Source organism: Phaenicophaeus curvirostris, chromosome 1 (genome assembly GCF_032191515.1).
Source record: "Phaenicophaeus curvirostris isolate KB17595 chromosome 1, BPBGC_Pcur_1.0, whole genome shotgun sequence".
In the NCBI taxonomy this organism is placed as follows: domain Eukaryota; kingdom Metazoa; phylum Chordata; class Aves; order Cuculiformes; family Cuculidae; genus Phaenicophaeus; species Phaenicophaeus curvirostris.
In genome coordinates, this window is record NC_091392.1 from 121,298,609 (window position 1) to 121,311,179 (window position 12,571).

The window sequence follows — 12,571 nt, forward strand, 5'->3', positions numbered from 1 at the left end:
TTTTCAATACACCATAGGAAGAATACAGGAATTTATGAGGCTTAAGAACAAAAGTCTGTTGTTTAAATGCTGTGTTAAATATTTAAGTTATAGAATGCTTCAAATAAAAATAGTAATAAAGAAAATATGTTTACTTTCTAAATAATCTTAATAATAAATTTTAAATAAAAACATTAGAAATATAAGAAAATAATCTAACCTTGTGAGACATAGGCTTTTACAACACAACTGTAGAATAATCTGTGTTGCGGGAGTTGAGCTGTTAGCTTTCATTTATATTGCATTAATGCCAAATAGTTCATTATGACCTTAAAGAAAATTACTAACCTTTTCCTTCGCATGTGCGTAAACATTGCAACTTTAAAAGGTGCATACATATTTTCTTGAGCTTTATGAATGTTATGCCTATAAAAATAAAAACAATTTGCATGTTTAGGATCCTAATCTGTAAGGTTAAGCTGAATTTGCATTCCATTCCATTGTGATGAAGTCTCTTTCATACTGTATTAGAGCCTATCAGTAACAGTTACAATATTCTATGTGAGATTTTTCATGATTCCAGCGATAGCTCTGGAAGAGAATTATGCCTGGGAAATCCTACATGTGAACAGATGTTTCCTTTTGCTATTCCTTTACTCAGTCGTTTCAAATAGACATCACATCTATCTATACTAAAATCAGGCATCTAAGGGGAGAAGAGTCTAATTCATTTTGCTTTTTTTTCTATATCAGGTGGAGTACCACCAATGAGATGGATAGTAAATTTTGACCAAGATCTTCTAGACGGTCTGGTATTGGCAGCACAGCTGGCAGCTTATTGTCCATATTTGGTAAGGGCTTTTCTTAATATTGTGCAAGTTTTATACAGTTTATTCGTGTAAGTAAGTTATTCAGGCCTTATATTTTCCTTTGCAACTGTTGGCTTATGTTTTTAAAAAGAAGAAAAACCCCAAGATTTAGCTAGGCTAAAGTGATGATTTCAGTATTAATTTTTCTTTTGTCTAAGTGTATTCTTAATAGAGAATTTTTGTTCAAAATTCACATCTTATTGACTGCTGAAAAAGCCGACATAATAATTTTGATTAGTGGAAGACTGAGAATTTGATTTCTTTGTCTTCTCTAGATTGCTACTCACTTTGTAAGGATGTATACCAGTCCAAGAACTCGTGCACAGTTTCTGCACAACTGTTTGATACTTGTGAATGCCATGCATGCTGTCAGTCTGGCCACAGGCATAAAGGTAAATGATTTCATAATAGCAATTCTTATATATGTTTTATTTCACTCTTATGATAGAGGTATTACACATCAAATTAAGGTGAGATTTTAGTGAAGCGATTTTTGTTTTGTGATATGCTACTGTATGATGGAAACCAAAATACTGCTTCATATAGATGCACTTAATTACAAGTAATTTCTGTAATTCCTTCATTTGTAAAATCACATAGATGCAACTAGCTGAACATAAGATGAATTCAGTTCAAATTCTAGCATTGTAAATCACACGATGAAATCCTGACTGGATTTTATTAACATTCGAAGACAACTTAGAAAAAAATGTATTTAAGAACAAACATCATGCATTTAAACATAAAAAGGAGTGGTAAAAAAATAAAATGCATGTCTGGTGGCACTTCTGTGCATCTGTCTAATCATGAGGATGCTGTTGCAGGTTTGATGCTATCATGACTCAATTGGACGGTCCAGGGGTAAGATCTTGTGTCTCCCCATAAAATTTATGGGTTCAGTGCCCAGTGGGCTAAATGAAGGCAAAACAATACCAAATGATTGATCTAAAAGGAATTTGTTGTTACAGACAATCTTAGGAGTAAGATAGGCTTTGGCTTGCTAAATCTATGGTCAGGGAAAATAGAGAGAAAAGTGAGGAAATAGTGAGGGAGAGATGGAGCAAGTGAGAGAGAGAGTGAGTAAAGTGCAAGGACACCAACAGGGCCCCAGGTGCTCTTTGTTGGGGGGGACTTGTGGGGTCCGAGGTGAGTCCAAGGCACATTTTTGCCCTTGCTCTCTTGAAAGGAGTGCAGCACAACCTCTCTGGGCAGAGAAACACAGCTAGGCTGCTTGTGAGAGTGAGACAAAGTGTTGAAGGATACTGCCTCTGCTGCAGTTAAAATGCAAATAATTTAGGGCAAACCATTTGAGAAGCAAAAAATCAGTTTCTGACGGATGCATACAGAAGCCAGTAGCTTTGGACCACTGATGAGAGTAACAATGTAAGCTTCAGATGTCCTTTTTTTGGGAGAAATATGATGTTGTTAATGGTAATTTCTTCTTCAATTGAGGATTCACTTTGGATCATTTTAATATACTTAGTAACATGCTTTATGTCGGTCTTGTTTTTCATTGAGCTATAGCTCCAAATTTTTTATATTTACATAAGGTGGATATTATCGCTTTGTACTTTCTGTTGCACCTAAAACCAGTTTACTCCTGCTCCCAGTTGGCATTTCTTTAACTGGCTGTTTGTGAATTATTTATAGCTATTGGTTCTGGTAGTACCATACAAAGATGAACAATTCAGTCATAGTGACCTGATCAATTAAAAAAGTTGCTGTCACAGCTAAACCAAGTAAAGCAAAGCTCTACAAGCTGGTCAGCAAGTCTTAAAACAGAGAACGCTTGTCAAACCCAAGTGCTGAGGCCCAGTAAATTCAGTACAAGGCTTATGGCTTGTTAATAGGAAGGGCAAGGCTGTATTACAAGGTTACAGTGATGCTATTTTCTTCCATGTGCTGGTTGTATGTGTTAGTTACTGGACTATTACCTATTAAAAATGGCAGATGCTCTCTTTTTTTCCTTTTCTCCTTTACTCCTGGAGCCATTAAAAATACTGTCCTTGCAAAAACTAGTGAAAACTGTTTACAGTAACATCTTTCTCATAAGAATTTGCAGAGTGATGCGGTTTCCATCATAAGCAAAGTGAATGTCAGGGACTGTGATTAGCTGGGGTGGTCGTGGAGCATATTGAGTGGCCAGAGACCAGGAAAGGATACAGCAGAATAGACATAGTATTTGTCAACATATGAGAAAACTTCCAAGGAATTAATAGTATTAGGAATTAGAGGTAGAGGTGTGATGTGAACAAAGTGGTAGGAAAAAAAGCTCAATTACAATTTTATTTTCCTCCTCTACCTTTGATTGTGTTATGATGCAAGGAAAAATTAACCCTCCTATTTCCAGTAGTATCAGCCACTGTCTTGCCTTCACGTTTAGATACAGATAAGCTGATAAAAATGTCTTGGCTATGACAGGCTAAACCAAGAAAATCTACTACTTGGTGTACTTGTGACTGTCAGGAAACATGAAAAGATAATCTAGATATAGTCCCCAAAATGAAGACATATTTTGCCTCAGTTTTTACTAAGAAATAGAAGTAGTTCAGCACATGAAGGCAAAGACTGGATGCCAGGTTGCAAAAGCATTTAACCACATTAGAGGTGGAAGCAGAACTCCAGGACATTCTCCATAATTCATTTAGTGTGTTTTAAGATCACAGTGTCTACAGTACTACAATATTATTATTTCAGCATATATTTGAGTCATTGGTGTTTTTATAGATGGGAAAGTCCATCTCCATACAGACTAGGCATTTAAACAAAGCTATGTAATTTGTCAACACCAGAAAAAGGAACAGAGTCTTGGTCTTTGAGGTCTGTATTTTAATTCTAGCTAAGGCATGTTCTACAAACAAAATATTGTGCAAAGTGAAAAATAGAAGAGAAGGTAAAGGGTACTTTTTATATTGATTTATTGGAATTGATACGTACTTTTGTTAGAGTATTGTAGCAATTTTAAAAGCTTCTTATTATTCAGCAATAAAAGCAGCAAAATACATGAATCCTGTTGTTGAACTGTCCTAATTTGGGATATTTTGAGGGTCTTATTTCCTAAATTTAGCAGGCTAAAATGTTCCAACAGTATTGGCAATGTTCTTGACTGTCAGGCAATCACTGCTTCCAAACTTTCAAGACAGCTTTGCATTAATTAATACAAAGATGGTGGTGACAGCACAAGCCAAGACATATATTAGATCTGGAATAGATGGCTCTTTCAGTCACTTCAAAATCTAAGATTCTGTAATTATGAAGAAGTTTAACTATCTGGAAGGCTTCAGCTGCAAGTTGAAAAGATACTTCTAACAGAGTTCAAGGCTTTTAAATCCTCTTAAGGATTAAGATATAAGCTTAAGATGGAATACTTTGGGAAAGAAATTATTTGTTTCCACTTTCTAATCATGAATGACAGTTCAACTCTGGAGTACTAATGGTGTCTTTCTATGTATTTTTAATTTGTGTTTGACATTTCTAAGTTATAAAATGCATTGATTTGTAGAAGATCCAAGTGAAAGCACAAAATAAAATATTGCAAGATAGAATAGTGGATAACAGTGATATGGAAGGAATGTACATGACAAGAATAGATTAGGAGAGAAGATGCAGTGATTGGGGGTTGCTGCTAGAGGAACTCAATTTGCTACTGACTGATTTAAAATTGGGGCCAACATTTATATCGGGTAGCAAGTAAAAGGGAGGATGTTTTCAAACAATTTATGAAAGATGATGTGAGTAAAGCCTAGTGTTAAGAAGCTGAAAATGAATGTTGAAATGAAGGGAAGCGTTCAGCATAGTTGTTTATTAGAAAGCAGAGATACTGGGCGATAACATGGCCATATGAGGAAGGAAGGGGTGTAGGTGGTAACACCAAGACTTGAGTCTGAAATGAAGGAGAGAAAGAAGATGCTGTCAGCAGCCAATGGAAAAGAGGAAAAAAATGCAGCATGTCACACCCCGAAAGGCCAACAGAGTAGGACCCAGAATTGTGTTTAAACATTCAGTTTATTATCTATAATGTTACAATTCTAAGTCAAGAATATAAGCTTAAGTTTGGACTAAAATTAATATTCTATGAGGGTTTGGGAAGGACCATACGACCTGTACAGAGTTCAGTGATAGTCTTTAGATGTTTTCTTGAAGCTGTTGCGAGTGAAGTTTCTGCAAACGCTCCAGGTCAGTGTCCGTGGGTTGCAAATGACATCGGGGGTGGGGAAGGGGGTCTCAGGCCAGCTGAGAGGGAGCTCTGATTTCTGCTCGCTCCTGTCAGTCTTTTATAGTTCTTTCTGAATATCTGGGGTCCCGGTTGGCCCAATCTTATCAGTAGTGCCAGTGGTCTGAGAAACAATGGATTGCCGCGCAGCTGCCATCAGTGTGTATGAATCCAGACAATTCTAGGGTCGTAGATCAGGATATTCCCATCGCGAGGAACTCATAAATCTTATTAATAGTTTTGGTTTTGAGGACCACTTCTGAATCTTGTTTTGTTTCACAGTTAGGATGTATATCCGCACACCTGTGTTGGTATGTGGGAGAGGGGGGGTCTCATGGGCCAGTTTGGTCATTCTGATAGGCAAAACGAGTGGCAGAGACGTAATTGCCCATTATCCCAGACTTATTTTTGCTGCACAGATGGGCTTTGAGGTGGCCACTGATATGGAGTGGCCACCAGACCTCCATCCAGTTCCGTTCCACATTGCTGATTTGGTAAAGCAGGAGCCTGCTTCAGCAGCTTCTGGGGGCAGGGGGAGGATATGTCACAGCAACATAGATTTTTTTTAATTTCCATGATATATAGGAATTTTTCATTGAGGTAATCTACAGATTATTGTATGCACTTAGACAGGGATAACTTCCTGACTGTCACTTAATTTTTTAGTCATACATTTATTGTAATCATCTCTAAAGATGCTTGATGATCACTTTTTTGTCTTCAGTTTCTGGTACTTAAGTAAGAAGGTATTATCTTGGTAAATATGGCTACTTCTTGACAAAAGTAACTTTCAGGACAATAACTTCTTTATCATTCTTAGTGATTTGATTAAAATTTGTATGATATTGAAAATATACAGCTAAAACTCTGTATCTGTCTGTCTACCTATCTATAATGTAAATGCAAATACCTTGGTTTGCCTGAAATAGGAACCTGATATACATGTGCGGTCTTAAATTCAGAAAATAGAAGAGAGGAAAATATTAAAAATGACCTTTTTTTTTTGTGTGTGTTGGAATAGCAATTATCTTGTCATATCTATCTTTCCTGCAGTAGTCTGGTAAACACTTGGAGAGTGTTGTAACAGGCTGAATCTTCTTAAGCATCCTTATAAAATTGGATGCAACAACTATTTCCTTTGATCTGTAAGCCTGATAAATCAGAGCATTAGATAAAGAACATTGGACTGGAATTCAGCTTTATTGATAATATTGTGCAAAGTATTTGATACTGTCCCAAACAACTCCCTTGTCTCTAGAATGGAGAGACATGAATTTGACATGTGGACCACTCAGTGGATAAGCAGTTGGCTATATGGTCACACTTAGAGAGTTGTAGTTCATGGCTAAATGCCTGAGTGGACATCAGTGATGCGTGATGTCCCTCAGGGGTCTGTATTGAGACCAGTATCAATTTCTTTGTTGGGAAGACAAACAGTGGGATTGAGTGCACCCTCAGCAAGTTTGCAGATGACACCAATCTGATTGGTGAGGTCTACACACTTGAGGGAAGGGATGCCATCAAATGGGACCCTGACAGGCTTTATAGATGGGCCTGTGCAAACCTCATGAAGTTCAGCAAGGCCGAGTGTTAATGTCAAGATTCTGCACTTAGGTGGAGACAATGCCAAGCCCAAATACAACCAGGGCCATGTGAGCAACCCTGTGGAGAAGGAATTGCAGAGCATGAAAAACTGAATATGAGACAGCAATATGTGCTTGTGGCCTGGAAAGTCATTCTTTAATACTTTTGCTGTAATTTTCAATAGTCATTCACAGTTATTGGTTTAAATGCATTACGTAGGTAACATGTCATGGCTGCTGATTCGACATATTTTCTAATTTTTGGTTTTGTGTGTCCTGCTAGAAGCTATTCTTTGGCATAAATTGTCTATTTTCATCATTGCTTTGTAGGCTTTGTAGTGGGGAAAGCCTTCTTGCATGATTTTTTGCTTCTGTTGAATATTTTGCTTCATTACATTCTTAAAATAATAATTACATATTCAGAGAAATGGAGAGTGTTTTTGCCATAAAAGTGGTTCAGTGATCTACTCCTTCCCAATATCTTTTATAAATCTTTTTCTCCTCTTTTCTGTCTGTCAGAAATTTGGCTTATAGTTATTGTGATTATTTTGGATTTAAAATTCCCTGATCTGTTTTTAAGTAAGAAAAAATATATATAAGAATGTATATATAACACTTCACTGCTGTACAGAAGATATATATATAAAAGAACTGCCGGCATTTTCTAAATATCATGAAATGACTTGGGGGCAGCTAATGCCATTTAATTTTTGCACTGAGTTATAAACCTACTTTCATAAAATCATGAAGTGTTATTTGTAAGCTGTTATGAACTGTTTTCTGACCAGTAGTACTGGCAAAACTAAAGACAAGACTTTAGTAATATGCAGATGATTGAAAACATGGAGAATTGGTTATGGAATTAACCACACAGAGCTGATGGTGTTGCAGCAGTTAAATGACTTTGTGTTTTTTGCAATAGAACCAATCTACTAGCCGTTGAATTTCTTGTCCGATTTTGATATAGTCCTAAGTTGGAATATTGAAAATTTCAAGTATAATAATGTATTCAGTTTGTCCGCTTCAGCGTTTTCTTCAACTAAGAAACATTAGAGCACAAATAAAAAGCTAAAAAGCAAGTACCCAACTCTTCCAGAAATGTGAGAGGCTTTTTCATATTTTCAGAAATTTTGTTATGGGTATAATTAAAGGCATAAATCTGTTAAACTTTATTAATTGCTATTGTTTGCTAACAGATTTTTAAAGCAAATAACATACATAGACTATGTGAATTTTCTACTGAATGTTTTTCTGAAGTAAATGTTTGTTGTTTTTTTTTTTAAATTAGTTCCTAGAGTTTAGAGATCCTAATCCTAGAGATTAATGTCAGAAATAAATTTTTGAATTCACATTTAATGAATTTGGCATGGGATAAACAAATAATTTTTCTGAGGGAATAAGTTCTGGTAAGTGTAAATGAGTAGAAGTAGGTGGCAAAAGAAAGTTAGGCTTCAACAGGTAGTCTGCTCTGGCATTTTTACTATCTCAAATGGAAAGACGGGAAAGATGAACAGTAGAGATATAAAACCACAGCTGTATTGAACGACTTCTCCTACAAATGCTTGATAACATTCAATAGCCATTACTGAGATAAGTGAGTGGAAAAACATCGGAATATATTTCAGAATTCAGGTTTAAATGTTTTGGCAGGGAAGAAGCTTTTTCTTACTTTGCATGTTAGGTGCATCCTAAAATTACAATCGTAAAAACTAGTGGTGGTGGAAATAAATAGAAATACGAGATGAGGCGTATGATTACATCATTGTGTGAAAAGTATATTAAATAAATTTCAAGAATTAGAAGGCTAAACATTACGTAGGAAACTACAGATCAGTGCCCACTGATGCTCTCTTGGAATTTTAGAGGAGCTGTGCTAGAACTGCTGGAGTAGGATGCAATTTTTGGCAGGGCGCTGGGCAAGAAAAGAGGGAGAAAGCAGTGAGTAACTCTTCCTGGCTCTGTGCTCCATGAAGTCAATGGATTTGCCACCAGTGGAGTTCCAGTTCTGCCTTTTCCATAGAATCTCCTACCCATCTCTAATTTAATAAAACAGAAGGGAAGTCAGGGAAACTTGGAGGTTACCTAGTAAGATGTAATGGAAAGTTAACTTAATATGTGTATAGGTAAAAATGTGGTAAGGCTTGTCCTTATTGATCTTGATGAGTTTCTCCTTCCCATTGTGACAAACAAAATAAAATTTCATATTCCTTATAGTACAAATAACACAGAACGTTTTCATGCAGGACCACAGGCAGTTATTTTAATTAGGGCTGAACTGAGGTTAGCTGCAAGCCTGTGAAGCTTTCAGTAACTAAGTCATCTTTCCCTAAATAATGTTTATGCTTTGGGAAAAGCTCCATCCTTTCTCTGCTTGTAGTCCATGAGCCAAGCCTTGACATCTTTTCCAGTACTAATATTCTCTCTTTTTTTCCCTCCCCACCTTGCTATATAATGCTTTAGGGTATGGAAAATAAGTGGTTCCTCTTTCTAAAGAAGACATTTGGGGTCTATTCAGGGATACAGCTCCTTCTGGTTTCCTTGCAACCAGTGAGATGCAGCTTTGTTAAAAATATCTTTTTCTGACATGTCTATCTTAGAATCATCAAACGATACAGGCTGAATGCTCTTTGGACTTAACTAATGTCAAGGCCCTGGGGGTACCCCCAGCTCTAACTGCTCCAGCCCAGACTATGGGTCTTCCCCCACCAGCCCACAGTCAGCCCTGCAGGGCTTTCAGCCCATCCCCAGCGACACTACAGCACGACTAGTCTCCAGATCCTCACAGTCCTGCCTTGCCCAACCACAGACCCTCATCCCAGCCTTGGCCCCTCCTGGTCCCCAGGGAGGTGCCTGATGGCCATGGCTGAGGCTGCCCTGGTGGCCCCCCAGCTGCTCCACTCCTGTATGGGGCTCTGGCTGGCCTCTGCAGCTGTTTTATATTTCTCTTGGCTCCCTGGTCCAGAGAGAGCAGCTGGCCTTTGCTGTGCCCTGGCAACTATTTATGCCTTTAGTGTCTCTTTCATAAACTGTTAATGACAGTCATGTTTCTTTCTGTATGTTAAGAATGAAATAGAGAATAATTTAAAATAATGACAGAGGTGATTAACAATAATCAATAAATCCGTAAGCCACTAATTTCCAGAAGATGGCAAATTATGTCAATGAAAACACCACTTTATATTTGCCCAGTTTCTTGCACTCGTTGCTTTATCAACTGCTCGGTTGGCAGAGGTAGGATGGTGGGATACCCAGTCTCCAATACTCCAAGGAGATTCATAAGCATTTACATGTTGTGGATCCTTGTTCAATGTCATTACAATTGCTTTTCCGCTCTGACAAGGGACATTCATGAACCTGATTTTTGCCAGACCTACAGGAGGAACAAGGGCCTTTCTGAAAAACTTGAAAATAGACTGGCTGTTGTGTTTTGTTCTTTGAGGTATGCATTTCCTTTTCCACAGAGTGTTGTATTGCATCTTGAGCTTTTACTAATTAGAAAGTTGAATTGGCTGGTTTGTCGAAGCACTGCAGTATGTGCTCTAGTGTAAAACTTTAACTTGGAAATTAAAATCAGCTCAGATAGTTGAGATAATAGATGTCTCTCTTGCTGCACTGAAGACAGTTCAGAAGAGGCAAGAAAGTTTTCTTCCTATTCCAGCCCATGTGGCTAAAATAAGTGATGTATTTTCCCAAATTATCATCATTACTATTTGGAAAGCGGAATAACTGCAGTTATCCAAATGTTTCTAATAATAAGAATGAAATTTTCACTTTATTTCAAGTTTCCTAGTAGGACTAGTTCTTCCCATGGAGTTGCCTTATTGAATTGACTGTTTTAGGCTTGTCATCTCCCAGTAAAAAATTAAGTAATTATCAAAAAACATTTTAATAGCCTTGGAAAAATATGAATGGAAGAGAGAAAAGCCATAACTTTAAATCCCATATCTATAGTTAACCGTGATTTAAGACATATGGGAACATCCTTAATTAAGTCATATTTCTTTAGATGTTTCAGTAACCTGAATTTTTATTCTTCATTTTCTCTTAACATGGAAGAGGAAAATATAATCTACACAAGAATTTTATTAGAATATAAAAAAATGCTACATTTTCTTGTTATGATCGAAATGTGTAGCATTTTTGCCATTCAATAATATACAGACCTGACCCATGTAGAAGCAGATAATATACTAAGGTGAAACATTAACTAATGGAAATAATATTTCTACACAGACTTGCATCAGAGAGCAGGTGGCTGACTAAATAGCTGCTGTGTTTCCTTCATCCTGGTGCTTTAGAAATAGTATCCATTCCCTTGATTAATCTGCTCAAGAGTATTCAGGTTCTGGAATAGATGGTTAACTATGAAAATTGCCTCATAAGAATCAATTAAAAAAAGATTTAAAGAGTTTTTTTCCCTCTAATGGTCCATTTAGGCAATAAACATATAATCACGTTGAAGACAAGAATACGAAGGGTCATAGAGATAAAATAATATGGAGGCTGAAAGTGCGGTCCAGTGAAAAAGTGGCTTAATGTAGTTTATAGAAGAAATAACAACGTATAGGAATATTTGTCATTCTTAGAGACCCCTGGAAATTTTAATACTATTGACAATAAATGTTAAAGTTCTAAATAAAACTGTTTGTTTATTGCTATTCATACCTTTTCTAGATAAACAAAAAAGGCATGTAATTTAAGATTAATTTTTTACTTTGTCTTTGTTTGTTAGGACAGTGCACAAGTAATGTAGACTTTGATATCCTAAGTATGCCTTTGTTAAAAAGGAATGTTATATCATTTGAGACTTGTTTCTTCGTGTCCTTTAGAAATGGATGCAAAGCTTTCCTTATTGACTAGAGAAAGCTCTTTTTTCCTTCTTGGTGATGTATTTGGATATAAAGTATCTCCTAGATATTGTCGAATTCCTGTTAGGTTCAGAAAACAAGTAGCAAGCTGTTTCAGGACTTTGAAGACTCATGCCAGTTTTCTTGCTCTCTCACATCACCCTACACGTCTAAAAGACATTGACTTCACATATACACAATTCTTGTAAGTAATGTACAGATCAATATTAAAACAAATAAAACTGTGCTTTGTCTATTCTTTAAGTGGTTTACAGCTGCAAATTTATAATATGAACCATATGAAGAAGGAAGTTTGATTCTAGAGTGATAGGGTGAGGTTACCTGTAGTTACATGCAATTCATTCAAGCTGCTTAGAGAGAGCGACAGTGACAAATTGAATTGGACAAACCTTCCTGTGAGAGGACTTAGAATTGTAGTCACTTTCTATGCATTAGGCAAAGCAGGGTCTTTGTCAAACTATTGCTGCATTGAATGACTCCATTGTGTAAGGAATGCAGATAAAATGTCTTGCATCAAAAAAGCACATTTTAATGGGATGACGTGTTAATGTAGTGATTTGCTGCTTAAACCTACTACCAAGTGTGTGTATTTTTAGGTAGGATTTGATATTTAATTTAGGGGAGAAACTAAATGCAGTTGTCAGAGTTGAAAATAGAATGAGAACCTGTTTCTGCTGAACTGTGGGGAAAAGAAGACTGTTTTAGCCTCAATTTATTACCAGAGCATGTCAGTGGTCTTCAAGAGGCAAAATTGAAACTGAATAACTGGTTATATTTTCTTTTATGTTTTCAATATTAGGCTACTGACATCTGTGATCCAAACCCAGTCATGCTGCTCATTCTGTGTGTCTACCTATATGAAACTCTCCCGCACTACTTACCCAAGCACACTATAGAATTTACAGGTGCTCTCCATGCAACTGTTGTTAAACAGGTACTGATACTGTTAATTTAGATTTGTAACAGTACAAGGTTAAAGCACTGTATGTAGATGTGTTTTTATATTAAGTATGTATTACAACAAAGAATGAATGGGTTATATGTCAGTTAGCTAATAAA

The 12,571-nt window shown here is 36.5% G+C and overlaps 1 protein-coding gene across 1 annotated transcript in view; it reads left to right on the forward strand.

Moving 5' to 3' along the window:
• The window catches only part of CFAP47 (cilia and flagella associated protein 47), a 312,383-nt gene that overhangs the window by 87,735 nt on the left and 212,077 nt on the right, over positions 1-12,571 (forward strand). Inside the window, exons 34-36 of the mRNA XM_069873329.1 lie at positions 733-830; positions 1,124-1,240; positions 12,312-12,446. Of these exons, the coding sequence (XP_069729430.1) occupies positions 733-830; positions 1,124-1,240; positions 12,312-12,446 (350 nt within the window). The remainder of the gene's footprint in view (positions 1-732; positions 831-1,123; positions 1,241-12,311; positions 12,447-12,571) is intronic.